This window comes from Toxotes jaculatrix, chromosome 14, assembly GCF_017976425.1.
Source record: "Toxotes jaculatrix isolate fToxJac2 chromosome 14, fToxJac2.pri, whole genome shotgun sequence".
In the NCBI taxonomy this organism is placed as follows: Eukaryota; Metazoa; Chordata; class Actinopteri; family Toxotidae; genus Toxotes; species Toxotes jaculatrix.
The window spans coordinates 6,990,175-7,017,701 of NC_054407.1; the positions used below are offsets into that span (position 1 = coordinate 6,990,175).

General features: G+C 42.0%; 4 protein-coding genes across 6 annotated transcripts; 1 reads left to right on the forward strand and 3 right to left on the reverse strand.

The window, feature by feature from the left end:
- Positions 1–640: 640 nt before the first annotated feature.
- Positions 641–7,109, reverse strand: casp8 (caspase 8, apoptosis-related cysteine peptidase). 2 transcript variants are annotated; one of them, XM_041055871.1, is made up of 12 exons: positions 6,961–7,109; positions 6,226–6,368; positions 5,519–5,694; positions 5,291–5,396; positions 4,281–4,410; positions 4,130–4,185; positions 3,966–4,038; positions 3,693–3,757; positions 3,473–3,584; positions 3,157–3,284; positions 2,006–2,391; positions 641–1,082 (listed from the first exon to the last, which is right to left on the reverse strand). In XM_041055871.1, the coding sequence occupies exons 1-12, from the start codon at positions 6,992–6,994 to the stop codon at positions 947–949; spliced, it is 1,545 nt and encodes a 514-aa protein (XP_040911805.1). In that variant the 5' UTR covers positions 6,995–7,109; the 3' UTR covers positions 641–946. The 2 variants fall into 2 exon arrangements, with proteins under 2 accessions (XP_040911805.1, XP_040911806.1); XM_041055872.1 differs by having other exon boundaries at positions 6,226–6,365; positions 6,961–7,107.
- Positions 7,110–8,418: 1,309 nt separating this feature from the next.
- Positions 8,419–16,767, forward strand: LOC121192935 (protein lifeguard 3-like). 2 transcript variants are annotated; one of them, XM_041054965.1, is made up of 13 exons: positions 8,419–8,465; positions 8,553–8,647; positions 11,480–11,797; positions 12,487–12,554; positions 12,751–12,815; positions 12,903–12,956; positions 13,197–13,247; positions 13,355–13,394; positions 13,798–13,835; positions 13,929–14,016; positions 14,140–14,235; positions 14,326–14,379; positions 14,490–16,767. In XM_041054965.1, the coding sequence occupies exons 3-13, from the start codon at positions 11,485–11,487 to the stop codon at positions 14,637–14,639; spliced, it is 1,017 nt and encodes a 338-aa protein (XP_040910899.1). In that variant the 5' UTR covers positions 8,419–8,465; positions 8,553–8,647; positions 11,480–11,484; the 3' UTR covers positions 14,640–16,767. The 2 variants fall into 2 exon arrangements, with proteins under 2 accessions (XP_040910899.1, XP_040910898.1); XM_041054964.1 differs by lacking the exon at positions 8,419–8,465 and having other exon boundaries at positions 8,522–8,647.
- si:ch73-71c20.5 (DUF4748 domain-containing protein) lies at positions 13,699–18,834 on the reverse strand. The gene is made up of 3 exons (XM_041054966.1): positions 18,784–18,834; positions 18,265–18,508; positions 13,699–17,346 (listed from the first exon to the last, which is right to left on the reverse strand). The coding sequence occupies exons 1-3, from the start codon at positions 18,824–18,826 to the stop codon at positions 17,175–17,177; spliced, it is 459 nt and encodes a 152-aa protein (XP_040910900.1). The 5' UTR covers positions 18,827–18,834; the 3' UTR covers positions 13,699–17,174.
- Positions 18,835–19,189: 355 nt separating this feature from the next.
- Positions 19,190–26,283, reverse strand: mcm6 (minichromosome maintenance complex component 6). Its single transcript, XM_041054299.1, has 18 exons — positions 26,085–26,283; positions 24,089–24,235; positions 23,702–23,812; positions 23,409–23,496; positions 23,108–23,269; positions 22,854–23,019; positions 22,619–22,767; positions 22,358–22,508; positions 22,103–22,244; positions 21,770–21,911; positions 21,576–21,683; positions 21,113–21,268; positions 20,859–20,987; positions 20,596–20,760; positions 20,205–20,334; positions 19,874–20,098; positions 19,630–19,769; positions 19,190–19,524 (listed from the first exon to the last, which is right to left on the reverse strand). The coding sequence occupies exons 1-18, from the start codon at positions 26,180–26,182 to the stop codon at positions 19,414–19,416; spliced, it is 2,520 nt and encodes an 839-aa protein (XP_040910233.1). The 5' UTR covers positions 26,183–26,283; the 3' UTR covers positions 19,190–19,413.
- Between the last annotated feature and the right edge of the window lie 1,244 nt (positions 26,284–27,527).

Below are 27,527 nucleotides of genomic sequence, written 5' to 3' on the forward strand. Positions count from 1 at the left end.
CATTTTGAGTTTTGCGGCATATATCATCACATTTACAGGACAGTTTCTCTCAGGAGGGCATGACTGACTTCTTCCTCAGCCTCGAGATTGGTGATAAGCTCAAAGTTGGTTGAGGGCAGTTCATCCTATATAGGTAAAATATAAGTAAAAACATAAGATAAAGTAAGATAAAGCTAGGACCAATCTTATTTACAAGATATACAATATGAACAAGACAGTGTGTTTAAGTGATCTAACTATATAGTTCTAAAATGTACCATTCTGATCATAGACTGTATAAGACAAGGTCGGACGCCATGTTCATTGTTTGGTAGCTTCACACCACGCACGTATGCGTGAATTCAATGACGCAAATTTCGTACGCGAGCACGTACGAACCGATCTTTAGAAAATAAAATGAGAATCGATTCAGAATAGGAGAATCGATTTTATCAACACAGCTCTAGTCTGTAGTTATCAAATGTATGCATTCTAATCCCGGGGTGATGATCTGTTAGAAAAACGTCTTTCCCACTTTGGCATTACACTTGGTGTAACATTACATTACACTTCAGTGAAGGCCCAGATGCCCCAGTTTTCCACCAGCACTTAAATGCAGTGTGTAAAATTGTGGTGAAGAATCTCAAAACTGTGAAAAATCTGTAGGTAAAATATTCATATTTATTCAGGTTTTGATGTGTTCATTTGTAAAATTGCTTTCCAACTTCAAACTGCTTGATATTTGTTGTACAAATTGCTGTATGATTGTATAATTGCTTATTTTTCCATTAGTTTTCATTTTTTATGTTACACTCCAAAAACACCAACATTCGACCTACACCTTCAACCAACACCACCATACAAAGAGACTAAATGTACCTACACTCAACAACAGTCATACACACATTATGCAGATTAAAGCAACACTGCAGGTACATTTGTAGTGTTGCACTACTTCTTAGGCAGTTCACACAAATTTGAGGACAAGCCTCTTGGTCAGAGTGTATTTCGGCTCTGGCATTTGTTTGTACTTCAGGTACTGTCCTTTGCCGACCTCCCGGTTCACACGTGTCAGAACAGTGAGTATATCTTCCTTCTCCGGGCTGCACAAAAAATGTCAGAAACACATTTTAAATGATAGATACTAAAAGAATTGTAGGAATATTTTAATACAAATTCATGTCCTGTAACTTGTCACAGCAGATACATTTGAAAACACTACAAACCTCTACTTATTAACTGGCACCCAGACATTTTAAACATGTGCACTGCAGCATGCTTATTCAGTCATCTTCAGCACAACAGTGCAAAATAGTAGAACAAAGTTCATTCCATTCTTCTTATATTTCCACATTTTTAGTTTAAATGAATGCAGGGAATGCTATGCAGCAAACTATTTCATTAAGAGTCTGTAAGTTTTCATCCTATATGACATGCAGTGGTTAAACTGGGGTCCAGCTTGGTTTTAAAGACAGACTTAGGCTCTGTTCAGATCTGGCATTAACATGCATCTCAGATATTCCGATCACAAGTGGACAGGTCTATGTATGAGAGTACATGTATGAGAGTTCACACGTGGGATTAAAATGTATCTTCATATGAGTCTTGAGTGATCACTTGTAATCGGATCTCAGTTCTCCGCTCCATATGCAAATAAACACGTATATCAACTCTGTTTGCGAAGACCAAATGCGTTGTTGTTTTTAGCCAGTCCCACTTCATGACAGTCTGTTGTCTATGTGTTCGTGAGAAAGAGCGAGACAGAATAACATGCTATGCTCATCTCTACAATGCAATAAGAATTTTAGTAAACAAAAAAAAAAAAAAAAAAGAAAAGAAAGAAAGAAAAGAAAATCGATATGTGGCTGTCAGTGTTGATTTTGTAGCAAATTTGCACCCGGACTTAAAGCCGTCCACTTGTGATCAGATCACCTGAAACACATGTTAATGCCAGGTCTGACCAGGGCCATAGTCCAAGCTCTGCCTAAACCCTTCATCTTTAACTTGGTGTTGAAGCGTCTCTCACCTTTCTGCTGATCTTGTCAGCTGCCTGCACAGCTCCTGGATGTAGATGGAGCCTGTGGAAGTGTGTCGAAAGGACTTGTACTCTGGCACCGTGGCCATGCCCAGCAGGAAGTCGGCATCCCAAGGCACCGTCTCATTAGGGAGAGGACCTGCGTCATCCTCCAGCATGTCCAGTACACTGCTGGGAATCGGCATCGGGGGAGGAGGCCTGGCTCCTCCCTGGTAGCCACTTCCCTGGCACGCCTGGATGAAGAACAGTTTGGGCTTACCCGCCAAGGTGGGGGCGACGTGGCTTGTGAAGGGTTCTGTCAGTGATCGCAGCAACACCTGCCGCCCATCAGTCCCAAAGACACATCCCTTTTCTCCATGGGACAGGACACATACCACCTAAGATCAGACACAAACAGAGACAAACGTCTCTTTTTAACCTGGATTTTAGATATGTTTTTGGACGACCCAGAAAAAAATTAACTGGAGTTAAACATGAGAATTTTATATGCAAACAATCAATTAATCATAGAAACTCAAAGGTTAACCATGCTTTAAAAAAAAGTATGAATGAGGTGAAATGAGGTGTTCATTCATTTCTTGCTGAGAATTAGATAATAATAATAATAGTAAGATAATGACAAAGTTTATATAGCACTTATCAAGACTGCAAACAATGCAGAAATATTCCTTAAAATTGAGGGAATAAGGGAAAGAAAATACATTTTCAGAAAGACAAGAAGAATGATTGTCTGTGTGATGAATTTCAAGCTATAGCCAGCGGCTGGTTATTTTAGCTTAGCTTAGCATAAAGTCTTAAAAAAGGGGGGAAACAGTTAACCTGGCTCTGTCCAGAGATACATCACCTCACTAATTAACATATTAAAACTGGTTTGTTTAAAAGTGTAAAAATGACAAGTTGCAATTTTACAAGGAACTATGTACCACACTTTTTTATTTTTTTTAGCCAAGCTACTAACTGTGACTACATATTTATCGCATAGACACGAGGGTGGTACTGATCTCCTCATCCTGCTCTTGACAATAAAGCAAAAAGTGTTTTCAAAATGTAAGACTATTCCCTTTAAATGTGAACAGTAAAGTACAGTTTTAGTCATTGTAGTCATTGATGATACTGCTCTGAAGGTGTGTGCAAATACTCACCAAGGCATCATGATTCATAAAATTGCTTTTGCCCAGGGTTCTTAGGTTGTATAGAATGTTTTTAGCAGTCAGGTTTCTCATAATGTACACTGTAAAGCCAAGGCGGGTGAACACTGCCTGCAGAGTCTCTGTATCACAAACAAGAGAGAAGAACTGGAGAATACTGGTAGATTTGGTTTTTATTGTACCTCATATTATATATGATAAGTATAAACCCTGCATCCTCAGGCCTGACAGTGGTTAAGCCTATTAGGTAGAGATAAACAGCATATACATGAATCATATTACATGGCTGTTCAAATACAAGAATACATACTCTCATCCTCCCGAGTTCCTCCTCGATTTTTCAGGTCTGGTGCCGTGAACTTCTCATTGCTGATGACTATACAATAACCACGAGGGTAATGAGTCAGAGCGTAGTCATCTGCCTACGGGGCACAGGTACAACCACGCAGACAAATCATAGACAACATTAATGTTCTGCTGAATGAATGAAGGCATGAATGAGAGGTATTTGTGCTTGTTTGCATGGTTACCGTATCAAACGCAGAGGGCGTGTTTTGGTCTGAATCTGCATCAGGGGAAGTACTCTCTCCTTCAGCTAAACAATAAAAACAGTGGAAAATTACATTCTTTGGAAGTGTATGACAAATATGATAGCATGGAAGTGAAGATCTGTAGCAGTAAAGAAGAGGAGAAGGGTTATGAAGGTGTAGTGTGGCCATTAGGGATCATTATTCAGTGGCTGTGTGTGTGAATAAATGGGTTTTTGTAAGTAATTACAAATACAGTCAAACAGAGAGACTTACAACTGGGCTGAGTCTCAACTATTGACAGAAAAGGTGGTAGTGGCTGTGCTGGCTGAGACGTGCTGCTGACCCTCTGTGGAAAGAAAGTTTCACAGAGGTCAGTAAACCGACTCACTGGAGGATTAACTGAAAAAGAAAGAAAAAGCAAATTTATACACACATACCGGGTCATCCATACTGACGTGAGGAGGAGCTGGCCTCATTTGTTGTCGGGGTGCCTCTGTAAAAAAAAAAATACAAATTACTTGATGAATTTCACAGTAACACAACATTTAAATGCGTACGTGCTTGTGTGTGAGTGAATGGGTCACAGACCGTCCATGTGGCGCTGCACAGTCAGTACCAGTTGTTGGTCTAACTCCCGCAATACTCGAAGAAGCTCATGAAGATTTGTGTCTGACAGTAAACCAGTCTTTTCCATTTCAGCAAATAAATCCAGCGCTGTCTGCAATTAAGAGAGAAGACTTGGTTGTGTCTTTGCAGCTACATGGCAAATATAGAAATCCCAAATGTAGCTGGTGGAGAACACCAAAATGTCTGTACGTAAATCATCAAGAAAAATAGTTTAAAATATGCATGTTTAATATGTCGGCAAAACTTTCTGTGGCAAAATGGCTGTAGATCACTAGAGTATTCAAATATGACCAGATAACTAGCCATCACATCATCCTGGCAAAGCAAATGCTGTTAACACGCAGTTAGAAGTTCAAAAAAATTACAATTTGACACAGAAAGGTTGTTTTGTATGTTAAGACATGTAATGTTGCAACATGATATATAAATGGAATAATTTCCTTCAGCCTAATTGCAACTAATCATCAATAAGAAAGCTCATGACTAAATATGCTGTACGCACTGAACTGTGAACACCAGTCAGCCGTGATGTTACATCCACTGACAGGTGAAGTGATGATCTTGCTACAATGGCATTTGTCAAAAGGGTGGGGCAGCTAGTCAACGCCCAAGTGTAAGTGGGTAAGTGTAACGGTCTGGGTTAAACTGTAATGGCCAGATAACTTAAACCTCCATGACAACGTTATTCCCTGATGGCAGTGGAGGAACAGAAAAGAATTCAAGGTGTTGACCTTAAATTGCAGGTGACTTTAACAGTTACCATCACAAATTCTATGATGTACATTATCTGCTTGGGTTAGTGTGAGGTGCAACAGCGACGGTATGCTGATTACAGCAAAGAGAACTCAACTACAGGTTTAATTATTTGTGTGTAAGATTTTTCACTCAAAAGCAAAAAGTGAAATCGCCAAGTCATCATTCCTTGTGTAAATGTAATAGCAGTGACGGTGGGTGGGTGGGTGTGTTCTCACATTGCTGGCCTCTGTTTGTCTTCTGCCCAACTTGCTGCTCAAAAGAAACTTCATCTTTTCAAGATTCTCCTGGGTCATGTCCTCATATATTTTGTATAGCATCACCCTGACAGACAGAGGAATGAAAAAGAGAGAGAGAGGAAACGGACAAACAATGACTGCATTGTAATCGTGCTGTATCGTTAGCTCTTCCAGTTAAATTCCAGGTAAATTTATTACGGCTTTTACCTGTATGCTGACAAAGCAGGGCTCGCATCTGTTTCCTCCGGTTGACTGTTGTCTGTCTCCAAGAGGTTGAGGAGATCTGTACGACGGATAGTACTGAGCAGCTGAGACAGGAAGAAGCTATTATCCAGCAGACCTTTTTCTTCTAGTCTCAAGAAGAGCTGTTTTGCGTCTCCGACCTGTATGAGAACAAGCAAGACATCACACAACGATTTACAACCCCACTTTGAAATGAGACAAGACACAACAGCAACAAATGTCAGCAACTGGAGAGAAATTCTGTCAAATAAAAGAAGATCTACAGTGTTCCTACGTTTGGAAAAGTCTTGTACAAATAATTATTTAAAAGATATAGTCAGCTACAAACTTTTGGTCCTTTCTTCTGTCACTGTAGTTTTGTCATGGATGTTCTGTTTTCATGCATGTTGCTTGTTTAAATAAGTTTTATATTAAATTAAAAATTATACATAGGCTTTAGATTTGAGAAAGAGTGTGCACTTCCATTCCACTATTGGGCCGTTGCCTTGGTAATGCGTGTCCCTGAATGTGGGGAGTGGAGCTTCTGAAGGACGGGGTGTGTTTGTTCTGCTGACTTCAACAGAATCGCATTAACATAGTTAGGTAAAGGGCGAACAACAAAACTTCACGACACTCAACTTTTGTCTTTAATTTGAGCGATATCGCAACAGTATGAGATAAGTGGTGCTCACCCCCTCCAGGCGTTTCCTGTTCACAACATCCCGGCACAAGAAGCACAGGGCCGCCACCTCTGAGGATTCCAGCTCCTCATCTATGCGTGACAGCTTCAGCCTGTCCATGACCGGCTCGACTCCAAGCGTTCCCCCGCTCACTGCTATCAGAGAAGCAGAAATAAGGAAGACAGACAACAAAATAAACAAGAGATTTAAAAAAAAAAAAAAAAAGGTTTTTAAAACTTCATGTCTACACACAGACAAACTTCGAATCACAAAATGCGTCACGTGAAACTGAAAGTGAAACTAGCTTTGGGAACAACTTGATGGATTTAATGAAAACACGAACGAATATGACAACAACCTCCAAATATCACCTCCACACGTGTGGTTACATTATAGAAAGATAACTAACGACTTATTGTTAGAGTGGTGATTACATTTAAGGCTTCATATCTTGGCTCCTAGATTTAGTTTGTCATGTCCAGGCAAGAAACTGCTGGATCTACGTGCTTTGCTGGTCGGCTTCCGTGATGTCGACGTGCAGCACGAGCCACGGTTCTGACGTTTTCACTAAATATAAAGTGTAAGATTAAAAAGTTTCTAACCAACCCCGATCGATGGGACGACGAAAATATCAGCTGAACGCTAACTTCACAAAGTCAACGAGAGTTGAGTTGCTCCACAGACAACTTCCTAAGTTGTAGGTTCACGCTGCTGTCTGCCGAGTTAACTTTCGACGCCACAACTTACTGTCAGTGTCGACTGATTGACTTCCAGCGATCATTCGACAGCCAAGCGATCCGTCTTCTGTAACTCAGTAAAACAATGTTGCTGTTGTTTTTAGGAGGAATAATTCCAGGGCACCTCTCTCTCTCACCTGCCGACTGTCTCACTTCCTTTAGCGAGAGCTTGTATAAATACACAGTAACTGGTATGACGCACAAGGGGGAGGTTTCACCATTGAGGATCGCTTCCGCCCATCCATTGAAACCCATGTTAAACTTTACGGCCTAAAAAAAAAACATATTTACAGCCTGGTACATTTTTTTGTTTTCAGGGGCTGCAGTATCCGTGTTTGTTTGCCAATGTTCGGATAGGTTTTTTGTGACAGTATGGCTTGTTGTAGTGTGGACTGTACTAACCGACCGTCTAAAGTCGGTTAGTACAGTCGGTCAGTAAGCGGCTGCTGCTGTTTGTGTGCTGCTGTAACTAAACGGTTAGTGGATGGAGGCAGCGGCGAAAGCCGGTAAATATTAAGACAATTTTAATATTATTATTATCATTATTTTTTATCGTTATTATTTATAATAACGACAACCATAATACTGATGTTTTTAACGTTTTAATATATTTTATTAATATGAAATAATAATGATTGTTTCACAGTTAAATAATAGGCTAGAAATAAATCATTAAATATCAATAAAATCATTTGAAAATGATTTGCCAATATAACAGACTACAGCACAACGGTTCCCAAACGCTGTATTGTAGAACAGTGTGTAAACTCACGTTTTAAACAAATTCAGTTTACTGTCCACAAAATAGTTATAAGTTGGGTAATTTAACGGAAAGAGATATCTCTTAAAATAGTTTCTTTAGGCCGAAGTTGCAACTTCAAAATGTAAAAATACTCTGTTACAGGTAAACATAAATTACAGGTGCATTTGTAATTTAACTTGAGTAAAGACATGGACGTGTTACCAGTAAAATGTACTATAGGGGTAGAACAAAATATGATGTTAACATGTAAACAGAATTTTAATATTAATGGTACTTAGATAATGTTGGATAATTTGTTCTTGGAAAAATGGCCCATACTTTATGGGCTTAGATATTTTATTTTGACAGTGAAATATTTACTGCATGGTAACTGCTTGTGTCAGATCAACACACAGGGGTAAAAACTATGTTTAAACTCTAAAATGGAGAAAAAATATTGAATGGGAACTCATGCTGCACTTGTGCAAAACTGTACTCAAGTGCAGTACTTGAGTTGTACTTGAGCACTTAGCATGTGGTTGTAATGCACCTTTATTCAGTAACGTGAGAAGGGCCTGTTGAAAATGAGTCAGCTAAGTCTGACAGGCCACACACACACACACACACACGTGTGTGTGTGTGTGTGACAGATTCCTCTGGACTCCACCCTGGTCTTCACTGTTCCAGGAAATGTTCTCTCCACATCTGGCTGCTGCTGCTCAACACTCACACCAGTACAGACCTGAGAACAGACCTGCAGGCTCCTGAACAAGGTGCGATTAAAACATATACCGAATCTCTTCGGTACTTTGGAGTTTTTTGGGGGGGGTTTTTTCAACTCTTTTTTTCTCCTGAAGCAGAGAGGGCGTGGTTGTGGCAGACAGCGGAAAGCCTTCACATTTTCTCATTTCATCGTTGAGACTCGGAGTATCCTGACGCTCTCAGCTTTCACTTGGTAAGTGGAGTTGCTTTTAATGTGTTCTCGTCTTTGCGTATTAGCGATGAAACAGCCCCCGAAACATGTCAAGCATACAGACCAGAGTTAATTTAATGAGTTCCCAGTGGTGCCACGGTAGTCTTGAGGTTTTTTTTTCTTCTGATGGCTGAGAGCTATTCATAGCCGAGTAGTCCTGTTTGTCCCGCAGGCCAACGACACGCACCTGAAAAGGCTTTTTGTAAGCCGAGGTTTGGTCGTCGGTGAACAGGGTGGAGTGGGTGCAGCCTGAGTGCTGTGGTGGTTTGAGCCTCCTGTTTGAACCTGCTGCTTCTCAGTTTCTGGTGTGCAGCCACCTGACCACCAGCTGTCTTGTCTATACTCCAAGGGGATGTGTTCAAATGTCTTGTTTTTCCAACCCAGTAATATTCAGTTCACAATGATCTCAAATTTACCATAAAGATCACTCACTGATTCTGACTTTCCTGTGGGTGAACAGAGAAACAGAAGAACATCACAGAAGTAATGCTGCAACACAAATCCAAGATATTTTTTTAAATAAAGATCAGGGTTTTTTTTCACAGTTGTTTTAAAATAAAGGTCTGTTTCAGATTTGGGAAAGGAGAAGTCTGATATGTCATGATGATTAAGGACAAGTACAGGAAGGCTGTAGTATGAACAGAAGTCACTGACATTACAAAACAGACACATTATGGTTTGTTTACTCAACAACAGCCTCAGATACTAAAAAGTCAAATCAAATCCTTGAACCGTCCAAACAAAACGGGAAAATCATAAGCTTTGCTGAACCGGTTCTTACTGTTGTTTGTCTTCCAAGGGATTTCTGGTATTTTGTTGACCCACATGACAGAGCAAGTTGTCTCAGGCACAGTTCCTCTCTGCCAGTGATCTGCAAAGAGACATGCTAAATTTGAGGAATTACAGTTTGTATTATTCTACATAGAGGTAAACAGACCGATTAGCGTATGAACAGGGTGCCTGCTTGCACAACAATGACTCAGGACCACGTGATGATTCTGTGTTTGCGGTGAGGACGACGATGACATAGAATAATCAGATGATAACCGTTAAAATACACATCAGCCATCAGCCTGAACTTCTGCCAGTATCTGTGTGACATTTTCTAAACATTAGCATTTCTGGAGCAGGGTTAGATCCTCCTATTCAAACACACAGACACCTCTCATCTGCCCTCAAACCTTCTGACTGTGTCTCCATGACCAGAAAGTGACTAGGTCTGCGTCTCCTTCTGTGTGTTTCTGTTTGACTACACATACTCTGAAGCACTTTTTCCATTTAGTGTTTTCTGTCCTGTTGCTTGGTGCTGGGGATGTGATGTAATGGCAGCACGGGGTGGAGCCAGCTCTTGAATTCCTTTACTGTGCATATTCCCCTAAAAGTCCCAGTGAATATAGAGCTCAGGGAACATTTGGCTTTTTTTAAATTAATGAGCAAATAGGAACGTGCCAAGATGGCAGATAATGATCCAGTGGTTTGCTATGTATTGTAATTTAATAAGGGTCATCTGCGAAATGAGTGAGTGTAAATCCAGTCCGGGAGAGGTGTGTTTAAAGTCTAAACGTGTCACATTGTAAACACGGTTTAACTTGTCAGAGAAGTACTTAAAGTATCCTGTTAAAGTAACACAGTTTTTGTGTGTATGATTGGGTGTGTGGTTTATTATTAAAATTTTCCCTCAGTGATCCTTGCGGTAGTCCCCTGAGTCTGTGGTGGTTTTTGTGAACCACATTACTGAGCAAAACCATATGCTCATTTTAACCTGATACAACCCCAAATGTATATTTTAAGGCCAGATTGAGGGCCAAATATAAGCCTTGGATAAAGAAGTACACACACACACACACACACACACACACACACACACACACACACACACACACACTCACACACCAAAAGCAGCTCAATACACGGGCCTGAAGTCAGTCTGTGCTGTAGTTACTGAAGCCAAGCTCGTCCCTGTCGAGGGACTTTTCTACACTCAGCATACAGATGTAGCCACCGTGTCCTTTCAGTATCTTTGGTTGTTTCACTGTAACTCAGCAGATCTGAAAACGAATGAGCAGAACGGCTTTATTTGATGTAAAGAATTATTTACACCAATATAAAGAACCTTGATTTTTCAGAAAATGTTTACACTATATCACAGTATATACACAAATTGTTATATAAAATTACTCATACCCTTTGGACATTTAATCCCTTACTGTAGGGATTATTTAAGAACTGACTGATTCTTGATTTTTGAGGTCAGTAGTTATATTGATAAGAAAAAAAAACAGATTAAGATATGGCAGCTAATATTTATTATTTCACATAAATGCTCAACACAAAGACATAAAGAAAAAAAATAAAGTTGGGACTTTTTAGCTGCCAAATTCTCCAGCCTGTCTCTGACTCTGTCTGCTGAGCCGTTTCACTGGAAACTGCTGCCTGTATGGCTGAAAACAATGCTGATAGGAGCAGTAAGAGTGAACCAAAACATTAGAGTTGCAGGCCATAAAGCCAATATGAGCTGAGATGTACTAAAATGCTCAGAAGAGCTGAGGGGAAGTGTGGAGCCATGACATTTACATGGTCATTTCATCCATTTTTAATGGAAAAATATTGATTAGAGCAGAATTAAGGGCCCACAAACAAACACAATGATGTCTATATATCTGTGAACAGCTAAAACCACAGGATAATATTGGCCATGGTAATTCATTGGTCCTTTTTCTTTGTTCTCTGCTTATCACTCTGTGTTGTTGGCTTTTGTACATGAAAATGTGAAGCAGATGTGAGCTGTATTTATTTTTGCTTCCCTCCTCACAGGCATCATGTCCAGGTCAGACTACCCTCCAGGGTATGATGACTCCCATGGCCCACTGTATGCACCACAGGGAGGCGCTTACCCACCGCCCCCTGCTTATGGCTTCCCCGCGTACGGTGGTCCCCAGCCAGGCCAGCCCTCTGCTCCCTACCCCACTGATCCGAACACACCTTTGTACATGGGCCAGCCAGGGGGCTACCCTCCTGGCATGTACCCAGGACAGCCCCACCCCGCTGGCCCTCCAGGAGCAGGCTACCCCAGTCCCCCTCCCATGCCTCCTGTTGTCCCACCTACCATGCCATCAGATGTCCTGAGCTCTGGTAAGACAGTGTCCACTTAAACATATCAGTGTGTGTTTTCTAATGGAGTTAGAGTCCTGACAGTTTATAAAAGTACGCTGCATTATTTAATCAGTTAAAAAAAAAAAAGCTACACCCAAACAGCAGTACTTTGAAAGAATTACCTCTGACAGGCCAACTGCTGACACAATCATAAAAGGTACAAAAAAAAAAAAAAAAAAGCTCTAAAGCTCACTGATCAAAGTATTATATCTTGTTTGTTTTTGTTTTTTTTTTATGTCAGTTTGTGGTTTATGGGGGTTTATGTGCTGGACTCCAGTAAATTACTGCTTCCGGTTAAGAAACAGTCCAGCACATAATCAGTTTTACAGGTTTTTTTTTTTTTTGGCATCTTAAACTAACTAGATATTATGTTACGTTTTTTAACCCTTGGACAGAGTCAGACCAGATTATTATCCCAATATTTCAGTCTTCATGTTAAGCTAAGCTAATCATCTCCTGGCCATGGCTTTCTATTAAGCATACAGCAAACATAGGAGTGGTATCAGTCCTCTCATCAAACTCACAGTAGAAAAACAATTTCATGTCCTCCAAATGTCAAATCATCACTTTAAACTTTTAGAGGAAGTTGTATCATTGTGGGGTGGGGGGGGGTGACATGTAGCTTCTTGTGATCAGTGCTCATACCTTGTGTTTTACTGATGACACAGGTGATGATTTTGCAGCGAGCGACAGTGGTTGGGACAGTCTGAGCATTCGGCATGCCTTCATCAGAAAGGTGAGGTACACTCACCACACAAACCACCACTGGATAAGCATTGTTTTACTGTTGAACTGGTGCCAGTGATTTTCTGAAAGATAAATAACAGGAAAACTCAGGTTGGGTAACAACATTTCACACATAGAATGGACTGAACTGCTCAGGTAATAAACAACAGGGTATAATGTTCTCTTTGTTTGCATGTGTTTTTCAGGTGTATTTAATTTTGGCGTCACAGCTCCTCGTCACCACAGCCATTGTGGCTGTATTCACGTTTGTGTGAGTATATGGGGCGGATCTTTTGTGTGGCTGTTTGTATATGTCTCTGTGTGTATCCTGCTGTAACTGTGCCTCTTTGTCTCACAGCCAACCTGTCAGATATTTCGTACAGCGAAACCAAGCTGTCTACTGGGCATCATAGTAAGTCCTGCTCCGTGCAAACACCAGTACCTTTTAAGTGATGTGGTTTAAGGAGAATCATACAGAAGAGGATTAGGGCCATATCTAGAAAAAAAAAGTCAGAATTCTGACTTAAATTCTAATTTTCTTTTTTTTTTCGCCGCGTGTGGCTGTAATCCTCTTATGTAGAATCAAAACTAAAGTTTAAGAATAATGTCATCTCTGCGTTGTTTTTTTTTTTGTTTGTTTGTTTGTTTTTAGTGCTGTGTATATCGTCACCCACCTTGTGCTGGTCTGCTGTAAGGGCCCCCGGTGAGTGTGATTGCTCGGTTTTACAAGATGCTGTAAGGAAAAAATGCACAAAGAATATTTTTTAGAACAACACTATGGTGATTTTGCTAATGCCTCTTTCCTTGTAGGAGGAAGTTCCCATGGAATGTCATTCTGCTGCTCATCTTTGTAAGTTGGATGACTAATGGCTGACTCCTGACTCAGGAAGTAGAGACACATAATTAGAGATAGTTTCTTAAACTTGGATCAAATTTATTCTTAGACTTAAATCCAGTAACTTTTCTCCTAAGGAGAATTTCCATTAGCCTCTGCCAGTATTGTGTGAGTGCTAGAAGTTTGACATTGATGTTGGAACTAAGCACACCTGACTCGGGCTGTTTGCATAATGTTTTTGATAAGTTGTTTCGGTGTCTGTGTTTTATCAGCTCTCAGAGGAAAACTGCTCCACGTGCTACTTCATGGGCCAGTTATGTCTGTGGAGGTGGACTGTTGTTATTCAGCTTTGAGGCGGACTCACTCACTCTGCTGACTAATTTCTAGATGTTAAATTTTTTTTTTTTTTTTTTTACAGACTCTGGCCTTGTCCTACATGACTGGATCCATATCCAGGTAAAAAAATGTACTTAATTTGCAGCCCACTTAGTATAACAGCTTCTAGACAGTCTCCCCCTGTTTTAATGGCATGTTGCTTTTTCTGTTTAGTTACTATGACACAAAAGCGGTGTTTCTCGCTCTGGTTATCACTGCCGTCGTCTGCATCGCCGTGACGGTCTTCTGCTTCCAAACAAAGGTATGCCCCTTAAAAAGTCTAAAATGCAGTTACCTGAATTTTAGGCCTAAAACTGTCTTAAACACAGTTTTAACAGGTCTTCAAAATTGATTGGACACTGTTGGTTGTTTCTATTTCTAAAAGGTCGACTTCACCAAGTGCCAGGGCCTGTTCTGTGTCCTGGGGATTGTAATATTTGTTACTGGCATCATTACAACCATTGTGCTGTCCTTCAAATATGTGAGTAAAAGCTGATGTGAACAACAAAGCACTGTTCCTTATAAGTCATCTCCAAGTCTTCTTCATTGTAATGACTGTTTGCTGTTGCAGATTCTGTGGCTTCACATGCTTTATGCAGCTTTGGGAGCCATAGTCTTCACTATGGTGAGTATTTTACCTGCATGCTGAGTGTTTCAATAAGTTTTAAGTCACACCTTCATTTTAAACTTGATATTTTACCCTCCTATAAACCATTTTTTTCTCTCTGTGTGTAGTTCCTAGCGTACCACACCCAGCTGCTGATAGGGAACAGAAAACACTCCATCAGTCCTGAGGAGTACGTGTTCGCCGCGCTCTCCATCTACGTTGACATCATCCAGATCTTCCTTTTCCTCCTGCAAATTATTGGAGCTTCAACCAAATAAGGTTACAACAAGGGCACAGCTTAGGGCAGCAGGGTGCAGACAAGCACTGAGCTGCAAAAACCATTCCAGTCTTTTTAAAACCTTTGCTTGTCTTCAGTCAGAATCAGAATACATTTATAAAATCATGGTGCAGTTCAGGGAACATAATGAAGGGCTGAATCAGAGATTTTATTGCAAGTGTAGGTTAGTGCTGTGCACAAAAAAAGCACTTTTTCTGAAATCTGTATTTGTATCTGCATTAAGCACCCTACCAGTAGTTAGCAAAGAATATTAAAACTACAATGTAAATATATGTGCACATGGAAACGCCAGCTGCGACATTTATTCACTCCTGCTGGACTTCAGTTAAGGGACAGACAGCATCTGAACATTTTTCTCTGCATGCAGATGTACTGCTACACACAAACTGTTTTCACATCTGCATAAATGTTGAGAAAATATGTTTGTTCCAATCTTCAAAGTCAGATTTGCCAACACACAAGCTGTATCTCTTGTTGCCTTGTACAGTACAGCAGGGGTGGGCATCATACAAAAACTTAGTTTTGATCCGATACCAGGAAGTACCAGGGCCAGGATCATAATATTCATACTCATACTGATTTGATTGTAGTTATTTTTATCATACAAAGCAGCTAAACATGTAGGGACAGAAATGTAATTTGCCAAATATTTAGCATTTCTTTTTACTATTTTCTGTACTTAAAGGGATAGTTTGACATTTTGGGAAGATTCCTTTTCTTTCTTGCTGAGAGTTGCATGGTAAGATTGATACTATTCTGTTGTCCATAAAACAACTACAGCCACAGTCCTTTAGCTTAGCTTAGCATAAATACTGTAAATAGAGGGAAACAGCTAGCCTAGCTCTGTTCAAAGATAAGAAAATCCACCTACCTGCACCTATAAAGCTCATTAATTAACATAATGTATAATTTGTTTTCTCTGTACAAAAACTCAAGTCCAGGACATAATCTCCTGAAAAACACAAGTTTTACACAAACAGCATATACAAAATCTGCCCACCAGCACCTCTGAACCTCTCTACACTACACATTATATCTCATTTGTTTAATCCATAAAAGAACAAAGTGTAAAAACACTGGGGATTATGTGCTGGACATGTTCTTGATCATTAGCTGTAAACTCCTTAAGCCTCCACTGGACGTGTCATTTTTACACTTTAGTTTTTGTACAGATTAAACAAATAAAAGATAAGGTTCCAATCACTATGCTGAGCTTAGCTGAGACTGCTAGCTCACCGTCGTTTCATTCACCATAGTCATGAGTGAGATCAATCATCTAGCTCTCAGCAAGAAAAGGAATCATCACATTTCTCAAAAATATTGAACGATTGCTTTATTTCTGTGCACGTCAAAAGGTAAAATAGGGTTAAATTGTAAATAAATGTTGAAGTGCTCACAGTGCTGCTCTGAGAAGAGGGCTGATGTACCCAAAATGTGATGTTACATTTGGTCCTGATGCTAATGATACTAGTATGGACTATGGACATGCAAAACACTTACTATTTGTAGTATCAGTAGTTTGGGGATTGACATGCCCACCCCTGAAGTACAGCTCAGTAATGACAGATCTGCTGTCACAGGTTTATATCAGCAAGTCTTTGCTGATGGTCTTTAATACATGTGTTGCTCTATTTGTAATTATTTACATACTATATCACTATAGTGCCTTCACAATGATGTTTGTGAGATTACAGTTGTTACTTTAGGAAGTGCAGGGTTATACTCAATAAGCTTTTATAGTATTGTTACATTCTGTATGTGCCTGTTTATATATCCTCATGTTACAGTTAGATTTGGATAAGAGTACTTATATGTAACTTTGGCTTGGGTCTATACTTGGTGAGCTGAAGGACCAGCTGAGTGGGGTTTTTTCCATCAATGCCACGGTGTTAAACACTTCTTAACACGATCAGCCCCACTCAGCTGGTCCTCCACCCACCAAGTATAGACCCAAGCCGAAGTTACATATAAGCCTTGACTCAAAACAAATTTGGCAAACATCGTGATGGTGTGGCATAGATAGTAAGTTGATATGGATTTGTAAATAGACATCAGTGCTGAAGAGAATCTGTCTGTCTTTTCATATCAAATAAAAGATTTTTATTTGAGTTTTGACGTTTATGTACCAGTTACAATTCATGTTTATGTAATAACTCATTTATAAATACACATTTTCATTTTCTTTCTCTTTTTTTATTTAATAGAACAAAAGCACAATGGCCAATAAATATGAGGCCAATTTTACGCAGTGGTCAAATTTAGCAGTATGAGACCTCTATGTTCCTGAGGAAGACAAAACTGTCCTGATTAAAGGCTTTGTCCCAGGCATGTCCCTTCCCAGGTGAAGAAAGACTTACCCAGTTCTGAATGTGTCACTGAGCCTTTGGATGTTTTAAAGTTGAACTCATAAGGCTGGCACATCTCCTGTAATCAGTCTTGGACAGTGGTGCAGGAATTGCCGTCTCAGTAGTGACATTCAGGATACGGTGCAAATCATCACAGCCCACCATGAACATTACTGGTCCACGTTAGTGCTCTCTGTGTGACGGTGGTAGCGACTGCCTTCATATTCTCCCTCGTTCGAACTTTTCATCCTCTGTCGAACCTTCAGCTGCTTCAGTCGGTTTTTGTCCACTTCTCTTTTGGCCAGGATGAAGGTGATGATACCTGTGGGGAGGCCGATCATCCTGGACAGAGGCGAGAGAAGCACAAATACTTCACTCATTAAGTTAACACAGATTCAGAAACTGTCAACATTGTCGGAGGGAGCAAACTGAGTGTCCATCCTATTTTGTGGGGTGGTTAGTTCAGCTGTATTAGACCTACATCGGTTTTAGTTAGGAGTGTTAAATACAGCAGCAACTAAAAGTATAATTGGGTGATTCAACTACTGCATTTCCTAATGACCTTGAACTGAACATAAACAAGTGCATTGTCTATCAGCCAGGCCCAATATTTCTCTGTCAGTTTCTGTTTACCAGCTGTCACTGCACACACCAATACATAATAAATAATCAGAATGGTAAGAAGACATTGTTTGTCTAAATAGGCTGCCAGGGGTATCAGTGAGAAAACAAACCAGCAACAACTAATTGTACTTTAAAACAGGGTTTTACCTAAGCTTCCAATAATCAACGCTGAAGTTCTTTTCAATTAAAAAAATAATTTGAATTATTTATTATCCAATTAATATTTATTTATTCAACCATGTAGAGCCCTAAGTATTACAAACAACTGACTATATCACAGGTGGACTCCAATCAAGGTGTGATCAGCATCTCAAAGATAACCAAGAGAAATGGAAGTCACCTGAGCTAAATTTCAAGTTTCACAGCAAAGGGTCTGAATAACTTTTTCACTTTGTAATAAATTTTCAATGAACGTTGACTGATGAGGGGGAAATTAATTGAATAATTTTAGCATAAAGCTGGGTAAGTGAGGGGGTCTGAATACTTTCTTAAAGCACTGTAGATTAACTACTACTAGTAGTAGTGTTAGTACTGCATAAATCACAGGTGTTGTTTAGAGGTGTTTTATCTTATGGCGATTCATTTTTTTAGTTATTTAGTTAGACACTGGGTGTGTGGAGGAGAGAAGAGACTCACCAGGCATAGCCAACCTTCATCATGGGGTTCTTAGCCTTTCTCCTGGGGATGTACTCCGGACCTTCAGGTTCCTCCTCCTCCTCCTCCCTGGCTCTCCTGTTGTTTGTCCTGGAGCTGCAGAAGGAGGCAGCAGGGGAGACATGTAGCGGCCGACACCGGGCAGCGTTCGGCTGAAAACACTGACACAGTGCCGGTGTTTGGCTGGTCTGCGTAAGGAGCCACCGGCCGGGAGCGAGGTATACACCTAGCAAAGGCGGAAAAGGGTCTTTTATCAGTCAGTGACATGACTTGTGTAACCTTTGGCGGACAGGTTAGAGTGAGGACTGAGTCTACTCAGGTCACATAAAAACAAGGAAAACTCACCTGTGCTATTTAATTAGCACGAGTTAACACAATACGGCGCTACTTACAAACATGCCTCCGCCAAGGCCTCTGTCAAATGTCAACTGAATGCTACTGTTACTAACAAAATCTTAAGGATAACCTCTAACAGAACCTGTAACGCTGAGTTTGTTTTACCTCTCAGTGCTGAGCTGACCGCTCTCAAGTAGCACGCCGCCATGTTTGTTGAGTAATGTCAGTCGGACATGCGCAGTAACGTTCTCATCATACGTGCTGCCACCTAGCAAACAATACAGAAGTGGGCACTTCAGTAAAACGAAGGGAATGACTGAACACACTCCAAAAACAGTGTCACGCAGATTTGTGTTTGTCAACATTTTATTTATTTCAACATTCCCATTCACTCCATCTTATAATCTTACAAAAAGACATAACTTGAAACCATGGAGGCAAGCTGCAGTGCATGCCTCTAATATACAGGTATGATAACAAACAGCTATAAAACAATTCATGGCAGTTCTCTGCAGAAGCCAGCAAACAACTGGAAGAAAGAGAGCAGCATATTTACAAAAGTCAGTCTGACAAAGAAAACACTTTTTTTTTTTTTTTTTTTTAAAGAGCCCCAGAATTAAATCTTTTTACAGAAGAGATGATAAACTCAAAAAACAAGTCTAATAGCATCTCCAGTGCTACTATTATGTATGGGTTACATATGAGCAGTCATATACCAACACCTTGAACATCGACTTTATTGCTGAGGTTAAATATCAGAGGTCACGGAAGCTGTGAGGGTGGAGAAAAACCAAATTAATCTTCCAGGATGTAGTTGGGGTTGACGACCAGAACACCTTCTTCTCCTGAGCTCTCAGACTCTGAGCCCTTCAGCCCCGCCTGAGACAGCTCGATAAGGATGTGATCCTGTGGATACAGATGCACATTGTCAGTTATGTCCACAAAAAAAAAACAAAAAAAACCAAACAAAACAAACAGGCATTGTATTTTTTTTGCAGAAGGTGGACTCACGTAGTGCACCAGCCTGTGGATGACCTTCTCTATCAGACCCTTCTTATTGACGAGCTCCTCCTCAGAATCTATCTCTGACTCTATCTCCTTCAAATACCAGTTCACCACCGCGCTTTTCTTCAGCTCCTCCTCTTCCTCAGCTGCAGATAACAGTGAAAACATGAGATTAAAAAATATAGAATGGTCGTTAAGCAGATGTATTAAGAGGCAGACGGCAGACAACAGGAAGGAGAACGCTTCTTACCCTCCTCTGCTCTGCGCAAATGCAGGACAAGCAGGTTGGAGATGCGTCTGTAGTCGGTGAAAGACAGGCGGAGAGACGGTTTGGGCTGGCTGCCAGGCTCAGCGTGGCCATTCACACCATTGGCATGGCCATTAATGCCATTTATGTGGCCATTAACACCATCCACATGACCATTTACACCATTTACACCGTTCACACCATTCACTCCGTTGGGGACGTTGTTTCCTGCAAAGAGAAGTTTGCATTAGATGATTTGTTTTCATTAAAGATACAAGCGATTGGTCCAGTATAGATATGTCATGAAACACTGTCACAGACAGTGTGACAGTACCTTCCTCCTGCTGCTGCTCCTCCTCCTCCTCCAATTCATCCTCCTGCTCCAGGTTGATGTCGGGCGTCTCCACTCTGATGATGGATTTGTTCAGAAGACGGAAGGCTTCCTTCACATGTTTGGGCTGCACCTGCAGACGTAGAATGAGTTGTGGTTGTTAGATTGCATTATTTTAAGCAAAATATGCAGTTAATTTTATGACGCAGTGAAAGGTTTTTGCAGCTGATTTACGTCACTCTATGCCACTTCTATAGCTCTGCAGTTTTCACTGTATACTTGTAGTGCTTTAGCAGTACTATGTCATGTTGTGTCCTGTGTTCAGTGTGTCAAACTTCATTATCTACACAATATGTGTGAGTCCCTGTGCACCTTCAGTTATTTTTGCACGCACCTCATCACAGCAGTGCATACGCGCCATGGCCTCTGAGAGACGAATCATGCTCTCCAGCTGTCGCACCGTTATCCTCCAGGCAGACTTTGATACACCGCCGGAGCCGTCACGCTGACGGAGACGCTTGTACTGCTCGACGATGAACTCTTCCGATTCGCTTGAGATCTACAGACGTGCAAGAGTGAATATAAAACAGAGGTGTGAGAAAAGTAAAACCAGAATTTACAATGTGGGTGAAGGTAGGAACCCAAACACACACCCACCTTGGGTTTGAACTGCCGGGCAAAGAGCAGATATCTGCGGATCTCATCCAGAGAATACAGTCTGTCCACTGACTCCTCCACGCGGGAGTGCAGGTCCACGATACGTCTGGCGATGGCGTAGTCTGTCACCTAGGATGACACACACACAAATGGACATATAGTATAAGACTAGGTCACATAGAAGAAGAATCCAAGAGTGAAAAACAAAGAATAAGTGCATGAATTGGTATGAAAAAAAAAAAAAGCCCCCATACCTCGTTACAGTCGTCCACCAGGATGAAGAAGAGATCGAAGCGGCTCATGATGGGTGCGGTCAGGTTGACGTTCTGTTTCAGACTCTTGCTGCGGTCGTAGCGCCCGTTGACAGGGTTAGCAGCAGCCAGGATGGATGTGCGAGCGTTCAGGGTGGCCTGCAGAAGACAGAGACAAAGCCAGATTATTCTACTGCAGAGACGGCTGAAAGGCCTCCTGGGTAACAGAAACATCTGGTCTGTAATAGTGCAACTTAAAGGACTATTTCAGCTGCATCTGGTTTGCATATCGTGTTTTTCGCAAGCATTAAGAAGGTTTCTCTTTACCAAAGTGAAGTGATGCAACATTTATTTGAACATACAGAAGCCTTTAATTTTAAAGTGTGTATTATTTCAACAGTCCACTGAGCCGTGTGGTGACTTGATCGAGCGTCATGCTGCCTGAGGCCGTCGTGACTCGCGTTACCTTGACGCCAGCTTTGGTGATGCTGATGGTCTGCTGCTCCATGGCCTCATGGATGGCCACCTGGTCCTTTAGGTCCATCTTGTCAAACTCATCGATGCAACACACACCCTGAAAGAAAAATATGGCTTTTAATACCAGTAAATAAATACACTTAAAAATGTGCTTCACTGCCCTTTATAAGTCGTAACACTCACGTTGTCAGCCAGCATCAGAGCTCCGGCCTCGATGACAAACTCGTGGGACTCCTCATCTCGGACCACAGCGGCCGTCAGACCTGCGGCACTGCTGGCTTTGCCGCTGGTGTACACTGCTCTGGGACTGAACTCCTCCACGTGCCTGTGCACACACACACATTTATATTCATATATTACTATTACAACTAAGAGAGTCAATACATTTAGTATACAACTAACATACTCTGCACAGACATTATGACATTAATTTGTGTGGATAGATGATATTCTCATTTACACATTTGTAGAGCGAGGTGTAAACATGTGAGTAATCTGTTTGCTTGCGTTACACACTTGAGGAACTGGCTCTTGGCAGTACTCGGGTCTCCAACGATGCAAACGTTGATGTCTCCTCTCAGCGAGGTTCCCTCCATGGTCGTCTTGGGAACGCCACCGAACAGCATCAGCAGAATGCCGCGCTTCACCTCATCATTGCCTGCACAATCACAATCACAGTCATTGTCAACATTCAACATCGTCAAAATCTGCAGCTTTTAATACCCCTGGGTAAATTACCCCTGAGGGTTCAACGCAGGTTCAAACACTGACCGTGGATGGTGGGGAAGAGGCTGGTGCACAGGTTGTGGTACAGGTTCTTGTCCTGGCTCATCTCAAACACTTTCTCCCACTCCTTCTCTGTCATCTGGCTCTTGATGCTTTCTGCAGTCTGCTCCTCCTCCCGCAGCTCCTTTCCACCAAACTACAGCAAAGAAAACACACATTTGTAATTTAACCACTAATATTAAAAGTACTTTTCCTTTCTTTGATGTAAATGTGTTCATGTCATTAGTCTGTGTCTATGTCTCTTACTCGTGGGTTAGTCGGGGCCACGTTGCAGGCCAGGAAAGCCAGTCTGTATGACAGCTCTCTGACTCCCAGAGCTTTCAGTCCTCTCAAACCCTCAGACTCGAAGCCCTGGGGTCCTCCAGCAACACGGGTACTGGTCTCTGCACGCACACCTGGAGGAAGAACACCCATACAGTCGTGAGGTGTCAAAAAACAACTCAAAAACTATTAACACAAAACCATACTGTCAAAACCATACCAGGAGTGCTGAGCTGAGAGACATCTGGGACAACGATGAGGGTCCCAGTGAAGTCACAGCGATCTCCGGCCTGAGCCGTCTCCACAGCCTCGGCCCTCAAGATGATCTCCAGGGAGCGAGGGATTGAACCACGGGGCAGCTCTGCCTGCGTCTCCTGGATACGCACCTGAACACAGAGTTAAACTCAACATCAGAACCTACCGATTCCATCTCCCTATTTACGCACAGAAACACACACCAAGTCTCATAGATACCTTCTGGAAGTCGATGAACTTGGATTTGTGTGTGTCCAGGTGGAAGCGGGAGCGGTTGTTGCAGACAGGGTTTCTGCAGATGGTCGGTGGAGAGTATTTGAACTGCTGAGCGATGTCTTTGATCACCGCCTGACAGTCCATGCACAGGAACGTACCGCTCACCTGAAACCACAAGTAAGTCACTATAATGAACAAGCTATAACACACAAGCTGTGTTGTGTATTTATACTTCACAGCTTTGATTCTGTTTGTTGCTGCCTCACACCACTTCTTATTTATGTGCACCTGCAGAGTATCTTACCAGTTCAGGGTGTACTGGGTGTGTCCTCACCACCTGACCGCTGATCCTCACCAGACTGCCGATACGCATGGACGACAGCTCACGGATCCTAGATTACACACAGTAAAAACAACCATATTTAATATTTCCCCAAGCTTTACTCATTTAACAGACTCGTTTTAGATTATCTACAATAACAAAAAAAATATATAAACTATAAAATTTAAACTAGGGCAACTACAGTATGAGCCAAAAGAGCAAACAGTCTGCATAATGAAAACCTGCAGCAGATGTAAGCCTGTTATGTTTCTTACTTGTGTCTGGTGGGAAGATCCTCAATGGCAACGTAGAACTCTTTGTTGAGAGGAACGTTCCCATGATCCCGAGCAAAGTTGCGCACGGCCCGACAGAGGAAGGGATACACTCTGAGAACAGAAATCTTCCATGTTCAGCCACAGGTGAACTCTCTACAGCTGTTACTGCACATTTGGGTTTTTTTTTTTTGTTTTTTTTTTGTTTTAATAAAACAATGCAGACAGTGTAATATGTGAGCGCACTTCTAAATTGCAACATCCAGGTTTATTAATGGAGCCACGCTACAGTGAAAGTGTTACTCATTATAGTAGTGTGATTAGAGATCAGACTGAGGAGCCAGGGCAACAACAGGTTTAATGACCTGGGGGTTGATGTGGGGAACTCACCTGTAGTACTCCTCCTGGATGGTGGTAGCCAACTCCTGGTTGAAGCCCTCCAGGTCTGTGAAGCTCACCAGCAGAGTGTTCCTCTCAGGCCTGATCAACTCCTCGGCCTCACGGACATACTTCACCTCCCCATCCCCGGTGTGAAATCTGCACACGGGCGCATACAGAGGAGAAATAATGAAGCATACATATCCATCACAATCAAGACCCGGTCAACACAGCACTGCGTCCGTGCCGTTACAGGAAAAACAAGAAGAATTAAAGCTGCAAGCAGCGATGACGGGCCCTCGCACCCCTTGCGACCCGCGGGAGTCGCAGCCAGCGCAGCCAAGTACCAGAGTCATCCTATGTCCTCTCCTCTTCTCCCCAGTACACGTCATAGTACAAACAGGTTATTTCCTGTTACCAGCAGGGGGCGCCACGAGTAAGGCGGGAGTTTGACATATGGAGCCGTTCAGGGCAGAGCCCTCATCATGCTCATAAAGTTTGAAGATGTTTGGATAAAGTATGTGGACGTGAGAGCCATTCAAAATGTCATGGCAAATTCACCAAACGCCACCGAACTTTGGCGAGCCACAGAGGCCACGCCCTTTAACTTAGAGAAAAGTCTCTTATAACTTTTGATCATCATGGTCTTGAGGTGAGGTCCACCAGATATGAAGTTGATCGGGTGAAATCCCTAGCACGAGTTCATCCGCATACCAATGGTGGAAAGCACTCAAATTTGGCCGCCAAAAACAAAATGGCTGACTTCCTGCTGGGTTGAGGTCATGGTGTCAAGAGACTTTTTTGTGCGTTCCGAAGTGTTCTTTATGTGTACCGATTTTCATCTTTGTATTCCAAAAAAACCCATATGGAGAGGGGTATTTTAAATATTCAAGGGGGCGCCGTTGAGCCATTTTGCCCCGCCCAATTACAAAAACCCCATCAGAGTCTAGGACCAGCCCCCAAGAACGTGTGTATGAATTTTTAGGATCATAGGAGGTGGTTAAGGTCATTACAAATCCAAACGTAATTTCACGGCGAGGGATCGTCAGTTGCCGCGCCGCCATACAGATGCCATTGCACCCAGCTTCACGGCCTTTATAATGTAGCTTCACCAAGTAGTTGGGAAGGTTGTAGAGCAGAAACCAAGCCGATGGTGTCAACTATTAAGGAGCAGTACACTTCAGAGTAAAAATAGGTCATTTCCTGTTACCAGCAGGGGACGCCACGAGTAAGGCGGGAGTTTGACATATGGAGGCGTTCAGGGCAGAGCCCTGATCATGCTCATAAAGTTTGAAGATGTTTGGATAAAGTATGTGGACGTGAGAGCCAGTCAAAATGTCATGGCAAATTCACCAAACGCCACCAAACTTTGGCGAGCCACAGAGGCCACGCCCTTTAACTTAGAGAAAACTCTGTGATAACTTTTGATCATCATGGTCTTGAGGTGAGGTCCACCAAATATGAAGTGGATCGGGTGAAATCCCTAGCACGAGTTCGTCCGCATACCAATGGTGTAATTCGCCAAAATCGCCAACTTCCGACCACAATGGCGGACTTCCTGTTGGGTTGAGGTCATGGTGTCAAGAGACTTTTTGGTGTGTCTCGGTATGATCAACATGTGTACCAATTTTCATGCACCTATGACAAACTAAGCCCAATGGGAGGGGGGTTTTGAAAATTTCAAGGGGGCGCTGCAGAGCCATTTTGCCCCCCCCATTTACAAGGACCACAAAATATCAAATTTTTCACCAGACCTGATGAGTGTGCAAAATTTCAGGCGTTTTAGAGCATGGGAAGGGGTTGAAAAATGCAGTTGTTTGGGAGGAATAATAATAATAATAATAATAATAATAATAATAATAATAATAATAATAATAATAAACATTACAAAAACAATAGGGCCTTCGCACCACTCGGTGCTCGGGCCCTAATTATCACGCTATCGACTCGTGTACGGCCTCGTTTCGGCTGATAACAATACAACGGAGCCTGCTGCTGACTGACTTACTCCTCTAAGAAAGCCTGGAACAACTTCTGGCATTTTTCAGCCAACTCGTCTTTCACCATCTCCCCGGCATTCTCCGCGGTTGCTGTGGCAACATCCATGCTGAAACACCGTCAGGCTGCGATCAAAGATTCAGAAACTTCGGGCTAAATACGGATCCACACCGCTCCTCTGCCGACACACAGACACGGACACGCTGAAGTCCTCACAACAGAGCAACACTTTCGCGCGAAAAGATACACCACGTGACGTTTGGCGCGGCGCTGTCCACCAATCGGCGATGCCCGTGCGAATATCCTCGGCCTTGTAGCCAATCGAAGGGTGGAAACGTAGAGTGACGCAATTCCTTCTCCCTTTTTTTTTTTCCCGCGGCAGTCTTCCTGCTTCAAACCTCAATAAAGTTTAAGTAAAAATACAGAGAAGACAAGTTCACCATGTCTGCATTCTCCTCGCAGGCTGAACTAACTGCCATTAAAATAACATTAACCGAGTTTAACTGTCCAGTTACTGTTGTTGTAATCAGCAATAATGAGTTGTACGTATTAATACGTTATATGGTGATGTGGTATTGTAGTTCTGCACTGTGACCACTGGGGGGCAGTGAACACATTCAACTGTCAACTCCACCAGGGTCACAGATATGAGACACCCAGGTGGTGCAGTGGAAAATGATTCATCTGTCATTGCATTGAGTCCAGGGTTAATAGCCGGGAAGCCAGTGAGGGATCATGTCTGTGTTACAGTTAGCCACTCTTCCTTGCCGGTGTGTCTACACATGCTCCTTCTGCAACGCTATCACGGTGGTTGATCCAAACATACAGAGATAACATCTCAAATGGCTCCCACAGCGCCATCTACGATGCTATCAGACCTTTTCTGTGGAGTTTAGAAACAGAGTAGATATTTTCACAGATATGAGTGTTTGGAAAACACTGACCATAAAGACAAACAACACAGTAATGGACTGTGCTGCAGGAGGGATCTGAGACATTTCTGTATTTTGTTGTTGTTGTTGGGATTGTCCTGTCCACAGCACAATCCGATTGACCACAGAAGTTGTTCTATGAGTGATGAAACTACCAGTTTACAGAAACCTCTTGACATTCAGACCACATTCGGGTGTAGTGTCATTTTAAGAGTTGATCTTAACAGGAGTGTGTTCTGGGTCCAAATAAACCTGCAGTATCAAATATTGATGACCTTCTGTTGGTCCCATGTCTGATCACCCACTGGGACTGAACTGCAGAGCTTTTCTGAGAGAGAAGCATCAAGTGTGTTGTGTCTTTGAATGACCACTGGGGGGAGGCTGTAACTGGGACAAAGAAACAGCAATGCATCACAGTAATATACTTGTGGTTATAATGGCTGCAGTCACTCGGGCCATTGGTACATCACAATACTCAGTTATGTGCTACATCACACAAAAGTAATATAATAATAGATGCA